The 13683-nt window shown below is 54.9% G+C and overlaps 1 protein-coding gene across 2 annotated transcripts in view; it reads right to left on the reverse strand.

The window, feature by feature from the left end:
* The window catches only part of NKD1 (NKD inhibitor of WNT signaling pathway 1), an 85330-nt gene extending 72358 nt beyond the window's left edge, over window positions 1-12972 (reverse strand). For both annotated transcript variants that reach the window (XM_044256180.1, XM_044256179.1), the window contains exons 1-3: window positions 12912-12972; window positions 12751-12783; window positions 11886-12019 (exon numbers count right to left, since the gene is read on the reverse strand). In XM_044256180.1, the coding sequence (XP_044112115.1) occupies window positions 11886-12019; window positions 12751-12783; window positions 12912-12936 (192 nt within the window). In that variant the 5' untranslated portion in view covers window positions 12937-12972. The remainder of the gene's footprint in view (window positions 1-11885; window positions 12020-12750; window positions 12784-12911) is intronic.
* Between the last annotated feature and the right edge of the window lie 711 nt (window positions 12973-13683).

A 13683-nucleotide genomic window follows, 5' to 3' on the forward strand; every position in this document is an offset into this window, starting at 1 on the left:
AGGCAGGGGGGACAAGGGCGTCTCCCCAGGGGCCACTGAAAACACAGTTTTGTTCCTGGTCTGTAGCACTTTCTCATCTTTTTGCTTTTGAAGTCTCTCTGATCACTGGGGGAAAGATGCGTAAAGTAACAGGGTCAAGGTCAAAAACGGCCCCGCAACAAGTCTCCCTCGGGAAGCCAGATCGGGCATGGCCATGGCGCCCCGAAGCAGCACCCCCAAACCCGCTTGCTGGGGCTACCACAAGCCCAAGCCTCTGTGTGAGGGGCCTGCCAGCCTGCGTGGCCTTCTGGAATGAGAAAAACACCCTGGGGCCTGAGCCCATTGGGGAGGCTCTGGTCTTCCCCAGCCCTCACCTGTGGCCCGAGGGTGGCCAAGCCAGCCCTGCTAACAGGGCCCCTTTATGCTGTGCCCCTGCCTCTCTGGGGCCCCAGAGCAGTGCTCACAGCCAGGGGGCTCGGGCAGCACACGGCAGCCCAGCCAGTCAGCTCCATGCCTTCTCCCCCTACCTCCCATCCAGCCAGAAAGGAGAGCAGCCAGAGTGGGCAGACATCAATTAAAAATCAAATCACCTGCAGTGGGGGGACCAGGACCCTGGTGGGTTATAACATAGAACAAACTCCCCCACTCCCCTCCCAACCCCAGGCAATGTCGACCCTCCTCTGCTGGAAAGAGCGTTTCTGGCCTAACATCTCAGAGCCTGGAGTCTGGTCCTGCGTCAGACAGGAGGGAGCTGAAGATTCCCTGCCTTCATCATGGCCTTTGTACTTCCCTCTGTCTGAGATGCTCCCTTTCCTCCCCTCGCTGTTTATTCTTTGGATCCACAGTTGGACCCCCCCCACTTCCTGTCCCACCACAGCCTGCTCTTTTCCTCATCACATTTCCTCATCACTTTTCCTCACCAGTTCATCACGCACCTGGGTGAACATTAGCTTTAAGAGGAGAGACCTCCCTTTTACTCTCCATTTGGCGAAGAGGAACTCGTGTGGCTCTGAGAACCACGCCAGAAGCTAGAAACCAGGCTTCTACCCATTCCACGGATGTAGAAACTGAGGATCAGAGATGAGCACCCCCTCAAGAGATGTGCAGCTGGGCGTCGGGAGTCAGACCCAGGAAGTCGGATTCCGCCAGTCATGTCTGGGACACCTGCTCTGTGCGCCCACCGGGAGCCTCGGTACAACGTGGCCTGAACCCGAAGGCAGGTCTAATGGACGTTAAGAGAACCAATGCAAGACACTAGATGGAAGTTTGCAGTACGGACGAGTGCTGTCCCCAAAGTGGCCCAAGCCACATCTCTCCGTGCTGACCCCCACCTGGCCCTCCCGCAGTGCTCTGCCAAACGGAAACAAGCTGTCCCCAGCTTCCCAGCCCCCAGCCTCTGCTGGGCTTCCACCCCTGCTCGGTGGCAGCCTGAGTCCCGCTCTCCCTAGCTGGGCCTGACACTTCCATCCACTGTGCCCGTCTCTCATTTGCACAACATGGGGGAACAAGACACTGGAAAAACCGCACATAAAGCACGAGGTGGCTTTCACACTCAAGCATCTGCACTATTACCACGAACACACTTGTCCCCCACCAAAACCTCATCTCCCAAGCCAGGGAACAACAGGCCAAATCCAGCTGCCTGGGTCCACCCAAAGAAACTATTTTCTAAAAACATTATTTGGTTGATGGTCTTTTTTTTTTTTTTTTTTAATTAGAATGACTTCACATGAAAATCCAGATGGCTAGATTCTCTTAATGACCCGATGTGGCAACACCAGGGCCGCATTCGCACATGGCAACCACTGGCAGGGGCTAAGCGGTGCTGCACACTTGAGACAGGACGTGTGCCCCTGGGGGACCCCACTCCCCACTCCTCCTGCATGTCTCCCATCCAGCCCACGATGTCCTTGATATGACTTCTCTGGCCCTTTAAACTCTGACCATCCTTCAGAGCTCCTCACACGCCACCTCCTTCAGGAAGTCCTCCCCAAATCTCCATAGCTTGGTGTCTCTTGCGGCTTTATAACCCTAATAGCTCACTTGGACTGCGCACACACTTCTGTGCCCAGCAGTTATAACCCTTCTACCGCCGGAGTCCCCATCACCAGCTTGTGAAGCGGATTCCATTACCATACCCACGTTACAGAGGAGGGAACCGAGGCCCAGACTTGATTCTTCTACTGGCCTCCCCACCCCCATCCATTCCCCACCCTCCTCTAGGCTGCTCTGTGCCCCTCGGGGAAGCTGACCTCCTTAGACCAATTTGCTAAAGCTTCCTGGTCTCTGGCTCCCGGCTTTGGACAATGGGAGGTCCTGGTAGGAAACCTGAGGACACAAGGAGAGGTTGGGGTATTTCTCCCCACCCCCCACTCCCTCTGTCCCACGTCTCTATGGTTCATCTTCCACATGTAGAGCTCTTGCCTGGCTTTTCCACTTCCTCAGCAGCGTTTCCTACAGGGATCCAAATCCAAAATATCCAACATTTCCTCCCCTGCCCTTTCTGCCCTGGGACAGTAATATCTCCCTGCCTTTTGCTGGGGGCCAAGTACTCTGGGTGCCTCAATACTCCGTGAAGTTTCTGTTAATCCTTCCCACATCTTTAGAAGTTAGTATCCGCTAGCACCCAGGATATCGGGCTCCAGAGTGCTCGCTCTTTAACCATACCTATACAGCCTCAAGCCCTATTCTCCTTCTCTTGGTCGTTCCCTGCTGGTGGTCTCAAGGGTCCCCTGGATGAGCCCAAAGAGCCAAAGGCTGTGCCCAGGTCGATGCAGACATTTCAGAATCTCTGCCTGAGCCAAGAAGATAGAGTCACTTGATTCCTCTTTATCCTCCAAATTATTTTTACAACCAAGAGCCTGTCCCCACATTCCTTCTTCCCAGCCACAAGAGCTCCCCCACTTCTGCCCTGCTGGATTCTCACACAGGGCCTGCCATTCGTCTTCCCTCTAGACAAAGACCAAGGTCCATAACTTGCCTGAGCAGGCTGCCTTGCCTAGACTGTGGTCCCACCTCAGCCAAATGAACTTCAATCAGCATCTCAAACAAACTGGGGGCTTTCTCACACACTACTGGCCCATCTAGCAGACACTCATAGCGCTATTACATGACCCCCTGCCTTGCTCCCCACCACCCCTTCCCTCATTCACCCTTGAGCTGAGATCAATGGCTCCTCCAAGACCACCTGACCCAAGGCCAGTTGGCACCCCCTGCTCTAGAGCCTCAGAGCCCCCAGAGTGTCCTCCAACATTCCCCTAACACTTTCTTCATTGTTCAGTATCCACTACCCAAACCATGAGCCAATCTAATGGCACTATTGATGCAAAAATCCCAAGTGAAAGATAAGCAGATCAAATACAGCATTTTAGAACAGCCATGTGTCATGATGAAGAAGGATTACGTTTGGGAATACAAAGGAAGTTGAACACTAGGAAATCTAGTGAGGTAAATCTGTACATAGTCATTTGTTACAATCGCAAAGGTTGACAACACCCCAACAGCACTGGACAGAATTCAATAATTATTCCTGGTTTCAAAAATATTAGCAAGCCAGAGGTTAAAGAAAGCTTTCTTAACTAGATAAGCAACAAACTGTTATTAGATAGTATGGAAGATTCTAACCAATGCAATAAGATAAGAAAAACGAATGAGAGGCAAAGATGAACATTCAGGTCCACTAAACTCTAAGCTCAGTGGGGGTAGGAGCTATGCCGTTTGCTTCGTAGTTTCCAGACCACCCTAAACACACCCAAATATCTGTGGAAGGCACAGCCACCCAGATGAGGGCTGAGCCCCATTCAATGTTCTCAAAGCACCCAGTACTCCTCCTCTGAGATACCCATCACAACTTAAATTGTGTCATTTGTTTTTAAAAATACTTCTCTTTTGTCGGAGGGGATGTGGAGAAAGGGGAACCCTCTTACACTGTTGGTGGGAATGCAAGTTGGTGCAGCCACTTTGGAAAACAGCGTGGAAATGCCTCAAAAAATTAAAAATCGAGCTACCCTATGATCCTGCAATTGCACTACTGGGTATTTACCCCAAAGATATAGATGTAGTGAAAAGAAGGGTCATCTGTACCCCAATGTTCATAGCAGCAATGGCCACAGTTGCAAAACTGTGGAAGAAGGCAAGATGCACTTCAAGAGACAAATGGATAAAGACGATGTGGTCCATGTATACAGTGGAATATTATGCAGCCATGAGCAAGGACGAATACCCAACTTTTGTATCAACATGAACAGGTCTGGAGGAGATTATGCAGAGTGAAATAAGCCAAGCAGAGAAAGTCAATTATCCCATGGCTTCACTTACTTGTGGAGCATAAGGAATAACATGGAGAACATTGGGAGAAGGAGATGAGAAGTGAGTTGGGGGAAATCAGAGGGGGAAACGAAACCTGAGAACTGGACTCTGAGAAACAAACTGAGGGTTTTGGAGGCGAGGGGGATGGGGGGTTAGGTGAGCCAGGTGGTGGGTACTAAGGAGGGCACGTGTTGCATGGAGCACTGGGTGTGGTGCATAAACAATGAATTTTGGAACACTGAAAAAAAATTAAATTACAAAAAAAATAAATACCTTTCTTCTCCTACTAGAGTATAAACTCCATGAACACAAGTGCCGTGCTTCGCGGGCGGAGCAAATGTTTACCAGGCCCAAAGTAGGTACACTACGTCCACTCCACGGAGAGGAAGGACTATCTGTGGATGACTAAAATGCGTTCGTGGTTGCTAAGTTATAATAAATGATTTTATCCTACTTCATAGCTGGAAAACCCCAGGCCCAGAGAAGGGAGGTGACGCCATGCCACCATGGCCTCCTCTGTGGGTCCTCTGAAAGGCACGAGCCCCCCACCAAGCCACGCACACAGGGCGCTGCCCATGTGGCTCAACGAGTTCACAAAGTGAAGCCCAGACCCGTCCCTCCAAACAAATGCACAACCAGGGCACCCCCAGGTGGCCACAGCCACCTCTTTGGGGCCAGGGCTGACCCATAGCAGGACCCGAACTTTCCTCGCAAAGCCTCATGACGGTTGTCCCCATGAACAAATAGCCCCCCACTGCTTCCCCCCATGAAGTTATCAAAGAATTACTTATGTCTCTGCAAGTGCTTGTTTGGAAAAGCTTCTCTGCCCCACCTGGGCTTGGCAGGAGGGGCAGCATCCTTGGGCCCGCCCTTTGGGGAGTGATCCGGCTTTTCCTCCAGCCCCTGAAGGCTCTAGGCCATTCTTCATGTGGAGAGTCTGAGGCCAGCCATAAAGAAGCAGGCAGCCTCCCAGGATAAACGGAGCACGGTGACATCAAAGACCGCCTTCCAGATTAAACAACTGAGGCCTTCAGCTCTCTCTGGCGTTTCTTCCAGGATATTCTGGGCTCCTGCCTCAGTTCTCCCTCAGATGGAATGGCAGACATTTTGTTTGTGAGAGTCTGAATTTTTTCCTTCCTCGGGGGTGAGGGGGAGAGGGAGGAGGCGCGGGGGAAGGCAGGGTGGGGAGCGAGAGAGCGAGAGGAAGAGAAAGAATGTCTGTGAGAGACAAGAGCCACAAAAAAGAACATGTGTGAGCGAAAAAGAAAGGGAAGTCAGGGAGGCAGCCGGAAGCGCCTGCTTTGGAATCCAACAAGCAACCTAAAAATTCCAAAAGTTTCTAAACCAAAGCACACTGTGAACCCACAGCCAGGGAGGGAGGCAATAAGAGCCCCCAAGCTGGGATCTGTGGCTGCCTGGCTCCCCAGGGCTAGCAGATCCCTTTGTGGGCCGGGGCACCGGCCCCTTCACCAGAGGGTCCCTTGGCACTCCTCTTTCTCAGACACATCAGGTAAACCAAGGCAAGGGACCCTCTTCCTTCAGGAACCATCCCTGTGGTTGGCTTGTTACCGCCTCTTATCCTCTTGCCCTTGGGGTACCTCTCTCTGCCTTGAGTACAATCCAATCCCACACCGCAGGCCCCCCATATCCTACCACATCTGGGCTTCTGGCCCTTCAGCCGACCCTCCTCTCCACGCAGGGTAGCAGGGCCCACCGATCCATCCCAACACCTGGAGTAATGCCCCCGAGTACCCAAGTCCAAGACGCTCTCCATTCAGCAGCTCCATGAGCATGCTGCTGGCTGGGGCAGCAGGCTGAACACCCGCCCCGTCCCTCCACATGTCTCGGGGACAGGTAGCTCGCATGTGCCAGGGGCCAGTAACGCACAGGACTTTTCAGAAAGCCTGAGCGCCAGGAGAGCTCTGCGGGCCCCACACGCTGTAAGCCACTTGAAGTCTGCTCTCCCAACACAAGCAGCACCGAGTTCCCAGGGACAATGTCGAATCCCAGGCCTCCCACAGGTACTCTGTGCACGAATACCAACTTTCTCCTCCCACACCCTCTTCCTCAGGGCCTCTCAGCTCTCTATTTAAATGCCACCTTCGCTCAGCTTCCCCCAAGTACTCCTGTCTGTTGATGCACCTGTGTAAGTCCTGATTCCTTCGTCTCCTTCACATCAGACTAGAAGCCATGGGAGGGCAGGGACCACAGCTCGTTTATGTACCCTGTATCCTCGATGCCTGGCCCAGCTAGGGATTTCATAATGAAAAACAATTCATTATTGATCATGATTAATAGATGAGTGCCTGACAACAAAGGCCTGGTCCTACTCTTCCTTCTGCCTGAGGAAGAGGATCTGGGAGAGAATGAGGCAGGGATGGTGCCCTAATCGACCTTCATTCATTCATTCATCCAGCAAAGACATCATGAGTCCCCACCACGTGCCCTCGGGCTAACGCAAGGAAGATGTATTTCCATGAAAGTAATTCTTTCCTCGATGACTTTCCGTAGACTTCTTTTTTTTTAAGATTTTATTTTTTTAATGTATTTGACAGACAGAGATCACAAGTAGGCAGAGAGGCAGACAGAGAGAGAGGAAGGGAAGCAGGCTCCCTGCTGAGCAGAGAGCCCGATGTGGGGCTCGATCCCAGGACTCTGGGATCATGACCTGAGCCGAAGGCAGAGGCTTTAACCCACTGAGCCACCCAGGTGCCCCTCTGTAGACTGTTTTAAGCCCTCATAGGGACGGTCAGGTCCCTGTGGGTCCCTACTGGAGCTTCTTGGCGTGAGGAGGAGTCCTCTCTGCCCATCTGGGCCCCACCCTCTCTCCTCACGTTGGCCATCCCCACTGGGTGAGGGGAAGCACCATTCCCCCGAGTTCTAGGACCCTGGGAGGCCTGCCAAGCCCGCTTCCTGGTTCAGCCTCTCCCTGGGTTTATTATAGTTTGTACGAAATGTGAAAGTGCAGGGGCTGTTCCTGAATTCAAGGGACTAGAACATGCATGGGCCTGACTCGGGAGAACTTCTTTCCCAAAGAGAAGTTCCGAAGGCAGGATGAGATGCTCCTCGAAGTCTCCCAGAGACCACATCACAGAGATTTATTAAAGCCTTGCCCACCACCCACCCTCCAGAGGGACCCGGCCTTATTGAAAGCCAGAAACCCCAGCTGGCGCTTTGCCCAGCTCGGGCCTCCCCACTCTCTCCCGGCACCCCCACCCCCAGGGTAAAGAAAGCTGCCAGGTGGGGCTACAGAGCTGATCCTGGGTGCCACGGGCAGAGGAGACCCTCCCGGAGAACCCAAAGATGCCTCCACCAACCTCAAAGCAAATCATCTTCTAATTCTGAAAACACCAAATATTTAATTTATGCTTTACCTCAAATGTCAAGTCTACCTCCCGGCACATAGCTTTGAAACCACGTAAGGAGGCCTAACGCTTTCCATATGGTGAAGACATGGGGCCTTTTAATTGTGCCAACTGGTATCATTCAAGGGTGATTCCCCTGGAATCTGGCAACCGGGGCAGCAGCTGGGCCAACAGCCAGCCTCCAACCCCATCACCCAGCCCTGCATGGCCTCGCGGGCTCCGACACAGCCTGCGCCCTCCCAATCTTCCCCAAACATCAAAATGCACTAGGTGCCCCGTAATCAAATTACCAGCCCGCAGGGCGGCCACCTTCAACCCCCAAGCAGGTTTGCCAGGCCCGCAGCTCTCCGCCCCATTCCTAAGGCAGCTCTGCTAAAAGAACCAAAGGGCCAAACCGGGGGTTGGGGGCAGGTGGGGGGAGGCGGAGGGGGGGGCATGGCCTTAAACCGGGTCTCACACATTCACATCGGTGCCCACAGGTACATAGCTCGGAGCACAGGGCCCCCAGGTTCTCCTTGTCTAGGCACACTGCCATCAGCTTCTCCATGTCCCCTACACGACTCCATCCCTCTACCAACCTTTTCCATTTCACCCGGTAGGACATTTTCCAGACCCGGTATTCCCGATCGGTGTTCTCTCGGAACTGCCTGTTACAGCTTTGTGTTTACCACTCCTTCTTTATCTCTTTGAGATTATTAGGCTTATTGAAACTTCGAAGTGTCTATTGCATTGCTGTCCAGCATAGAAATCGTTCACTTCATTGTTCGTGGCTCATGGCTCAGAGTACTTGGACCTGTCCCCATCCCTCATTATTTTTCTCCTCTGAGCTCTGGAGTCCTTGAAGCCCCGCCCTCAGTCCAGCCCGCCCTCAGTCTGTGTCCATCCAAGTGCATCTACAGTGTACGGTGGGGCAGGGGAGGGGGGAAGCCTCTAGATTCATCATCTGGGCTCCCATCTCTGCCCAACCTGTGCCTCAGCAAACCTCCTAGTATCTTTCTTCCTTTTGAACTCATTTTGAAGGGTCACTTGCCATAACCTTGCCAGGGCTGAGGATATTGTTACACCCATTTAGCAGATGAGCTTAGATAAAATGGCTTATAAGAGATGGTGAGCTCTAGTGGCAGAGCCTGGCCTCATTTATTTTCATGCTCGGGATGGCAGGCTTAGGTTAGTGCCAGCAAAGTCACCCTCTCCCGCCCCAGGACCTTCCAAGCAACTGGGACCCACCCTAAACATTGACTAAGCTACTCAGACCGGGTCAGGAAGGAAGAGGGCAAGCAGGTGCCCCTCCTGCTCCTGCCGGCCCACCACCCACCTCTTCCCAAAGTACTCAGCAGCTGGTCAGCATGCTGCTCTCTGGAAATGAGTAAGGGAAGAACCCTCTGGGCATGTGTTCTAGCACAGACCTTTGCCACACATGGCCTGGTTCTCTAGAAAGTGCTTCCGAAGGAGAGAGAAAGAGTCCCCATCAGCCGGCTCGCAACTTTATAGGGTTAGGAAGAGGAGTGAGACAATGTAAGCAAAGTGCCTGACATCCACAGGAACTTAATAAATAGTGACGTTCATTGCAGTAATAATAATGCGAGTTGAATGAACCACTAATGTGTCTCCAGCCACTTCAGTGAAAGGCGGGCAGAGTGGAGACAGAGACCATCCCTACGCCAGGCCTGGGGCTGCCGGAGGGACCTCTGCCAGCCCCCGGCATCCAGCAGACCTTGGAGCCCACACCCTACCTCCTGACGATCTAATGGAAGAGCCTACACAGCCACCCTTTTTGCCCCACTAGGAATCACAGAAATTAACCTTGGCGGGAGGCTGCCCACTGCTGTCTCATTCAGTGTTTCTCCTAAACTTCGGGCATTCCGTTTCCACAGTCACAGTTTTGACCACTTGTACTTAATAGTGTGCTCGGAATCAACTTTCAACGCCGTCTTTCAATTTAGCTTCATCCTAAGTGATAATATCATGGGTTTGATGTCCTAGTTATTATCTTTTCCGGCAACCGAAACGCTTGACTATTAAGATAACAAACATTCCTTCAGGCACCACCTGAAATCAGTGCACACGCCTCCCACTGCACAGCCTCCCACCTTGGGCTTCCCCTGACCTCTCCCAGGGTGGGCTCGTCATCCCCACCCCAGCAGATCTGGTGGCTGGGCCAGGGCTGGTAGGAACCCCAGTGTCCAGGTTCTAGTCACCAAAGCAGAACTCCCCAGGAAGCAGAGTCTCCTTCCCCCTAGTATCTTGAATGAGGCCCGCCCTCCACCACCCAACATATGTCACACGGATGGCTCTGCCTCTCACATCTTCAAACATGTTTTGAACAAACATTAATGACCCCTCAGTGTTTCTCTGAGAGAGGGGGTGAGGAAGGGAGGGGGGGCAAGCACCACCCCATGCTGTCCTCAGCTGGGGGAAGAAAACAGGCAACAAAATTCCATGACTTCACCAAAGCCACAGACTTCAGCTGGGGCCCCCTCCCCACCCTCCCTCATCTCCCCCAATGGCAACTTTTACTGGTTCACATTCCTCTTGCTGGGAATACTACTATTTAATTAAAAACGACAGACTTTTGTTTTCCTCTCCTTCCTTCCTCCTCCCTCCCATCCTCCAGGACTGGATGCCAAGGAGACCCACCAAAAACATGCGGGTAACATTTGTTATGGCTTTGAAGATAAAAGTCAATTGAAGTAAGCCCTCGCTGTATTTCAAGTTTCCCCTAAAGCATGGAGCAAGCTGCCTGGCAGTTGAGGAAAGGAAAAAAAAAAAAAAGAAAGAAAAGAAAAGAAAAAGGGGGACTGCAAATAAATGTCATTCTGCAGGAATACTTTGTAAAAATAAACAGGCTGAAAAAACCCAAAACTTGATTAATGGAAATCCACTCAGTTGGCCTCTGTCTTGAGCTGCAAATGCATTTGTTCGTATAGCTAAATCGGATCATTTTCACCAGGCTTTAAATAAGTAAGTAGATCAAAAACTATAAACGGTGAGGGAAGAAAGGGAAGTTTGTAGTTCTATTTCTAAAGGGCCCCAACCGCAGTGCCCCCCACCCAGCTAGTTTTGACCTTTCCTGGGGGACAGCAACTCCAGTTCCAGCCCAGCCAGAAGAGGAAGAAAAAGGAAGAAAAGAAAGCCCCCCAGCTAAGCAAGGCAATGGGAAGAGGTGTGATGGGGGCTTCTCCCAGATGCAGAAATTATTCCATACATGCACAAGCATGGACTTTATCCCCAGGTTCACCTCCCAGCACCGGCCCCTGCAACTAAGCGACCAGCCCAGGTGCCACGGCCCCAGTACCAGAGAACGTACACACACACACACACACACACACACACATCTGAATCTGAAACCTCCACAGGCCCCTCCCCAGCCCATGGACAAGACCAAAGAACTAACCAGACCTGAGACTCAGTCTGTTCCCCTCTAAGTTTAAAAAAAAAAAAAATTAAATGTCACATCAAAAAGTTGATTCATCCTTTGATCCTTGGCTTGCTCGAGTTCCACGCAGACCATCTGAGAGCCCCGTGCAGAGTTCCCGAGCTCCGAGGACATCTGTGAGCACCAGTCCCAGGCCAAGAGCTGGGGCTGGACTCACTCACTCCCCTGTCTCATCCACCGCTCCCCCAGGAACAGCTCCAACCCCAGCAACCTACTGGGGGAAGGCTCAGGGTGGGCCCTGGGGACAGCAGCAGGAGAGTCGCTCTCTCCGTGTGGGCCAAGTGAAGGGGTACCAGGTACCTGCTCCCCAGGCTCTGCTACCCAGATCACAGCCTCTTCTACTGGGCTTCCTGACTGAGCAGATGGAGTGATGAATGCCACAGACACTTGGAACACATTTGGAGGCCAGCACAGTCCCGTCCTCCACCCAGATGCCTTCCCTGTCTTCCTAGCAAGCACACCCCCTCTAAATACACCTTTGAATACTGGCCACAGAAACAAGGTAGAGAGGTCAGTGCAGGCCCCCAAACCCCTCCAGCACACACAAGCTTCCCCACATACCAGACCTGCACCACCTCCTCACCTAGGACTTTTCCATCCCCAGACAGCCCTCCCCCGCCAGCTGGATGGAAGACTGACACCCCAGCCACCTCTAAGGTTCCCCAAGACATGTTGGTGGGGCAGAGGCAGCTGCAAAGGGACTTCTGGACTTAGAAGCTGTGCCGAGAAGGTGCCAGAAGTTGGGGTGGTTGGGTAAGGAGACCCGTCTCGGGCTGAAAGGTAGGTGAGGATCGTACCCGGGTTCCTCTGCCAACCGTGCCAGCCGTCCGCAGCTGTCGGGGTCCAGAGCTACCGCCGGGGCAGCGCTGCCTCCCGATCCACTCCTCGATGCCTTTCCGCGCCCAGGCGGCGCTCACTGCGAAGCTGTCACCTGGGGCGGGGAAGACACGAAGCCCCTGAGTCTGGCCCCTGGGCCGAAAGTTACCCGACTCAGGAGGGAAAGAGTGGGCGCGGCAGAGGCAGCGGGGACAAGATGGGGGGTGAGCGCCGGGGCACCATCCGGGAGAGGGACGCAGGTAATCGGAAAAAAGGGGTTCAGCTAAGCCTCAGGGGGCAGAGACCCAGATGGGATCCTAAAGGGGGAGCAGCATCCTGGAGAAAGGGTGTGGGGATCAGAAGAAGCAGCGATAGAGGCAGGACTGCCGAGGAGCGGGGCGAGGGTCGGGTGCAGTGAGCACGGGACGGGTGCAGGGAGGACGAGTGCACGGAGCACGGGATGAGGGGAAGAGGGAAACTGGGGGTGAGAAGAGGGACGCAGTGGGCGCAAGAGCCCAGCTCTCGGGAGGAGGGACTGAGGGCCCGAAGGAGAGGGGCAGGATCTTGGGGGAAGGGGCTTAGGAGTCTGAAGAGAGGGCTCAGACAGAGAGCGCGGAGGGCGAGGACCGCAAAAGGAAGGGTTGGGGTCAGAAGAGAGAGCACAGGACGGCGGTGGGTCAGAAAGGGGGACGCGAGGACTGCTCCCGGAGCGGGTTTGTGGGAGCGGTGGCCAGAGCTGGGGGTGGGGGTGGCCCTGGTAATAAGATCCCGCGGGCTAGGCCATTCCGCCGCGGTTCGCGGTGCTTCCCCGTCCATCCCCCCGGTCCGTGCCCCGCGCGCCCCTACCTTCCGGACTCTCCCTGCGCTTGCACACGGCGGCTGCAGGCACATCGCGCGCGGCGGCGGCGGCGGCGGGAGCCGGAAAGAAAGGAGAGGCAGAGAGTTAGCAATCGCGGGGGCGAGGGCAGCCGGGGCCAGGGGGCCGGCGCGCGGGCGGGGACACTGACCCGGCTTGGAGTGAAGTTTCCCCATGCTGGGGGCGCGGCGGGCGGGGGCGTCCCTAAGCCATGCGCTCGGCCCGCGGGGTCGGCGGCTCGCCGCGCCGCGCCTCGTTCTCCTTCTCCCGGAGCAACCCCGAGCCGAGCGGAGCCCGAGGCGGCGCCGGGACCCGCTCCTGCCGCCGTAGCTGCGGCCCGACTGACGCCCGGGCGCGCCGAGCCCCCAGCCCGCCGCCGCGGCCCGCGCCTCCCCGCGCGCCCATTGGCCGGGCGCGGCTCATCAAAGGCGAGGCGGGCCGCGGAGGGGGCGGGCTGGGGGCGGGCTGGGGGCGGGCCGGGGGCGGGCCGGGGGCGGGCCGGGGGGGCGGGCCTGCGGGCCGGGGCGGGGCCAGGCGCCGTGGGGCCGACACAGCGCCCCCCTCCAGGCTGAGGTCTTCAGCCGGGCGCTGGGGGCGGCGGGGCGGACAGGTCCGGGGACCTGCACCCGGAGACCCGGGGACCTGAGTGGGGGAAGGGCCTCTGTCCAAAAGGCGTAAGCGTATTGGGACAAACACTCTCCCGAGTCCTGTCTTCTCTGGAACAAGCGCTGCCCCTCGCCAACAGTACCGTGCCTGCCCTCCGCTCTATTTTTCCTCGAAGAGGGCCGGGCAGGACTCGGTGGCTCCAATTTACAGGTGATGTAACTGAGGTCGGGAGAGGAGACGCGGCTACTGCGCTGCCCCTTCCCGATCTTAGCACGACCTGATTTTTGCAGAAAGTGCTCGCGGATTACTCGGCCCAT

This window comes from Neovison vison, chromosome 7 (assembly GCF_020171115.1).
Source record: "Neovison vison isolate M4711 chromosome 7, ASM_NN_V1, whole genome shotgun sequence".
Classification (NCBI taxonomy): Eukaryota; Metazoa; Chordata; class Mammalia; order Carnivora; family Mustelidae; genus Neogale; species Neogale vison.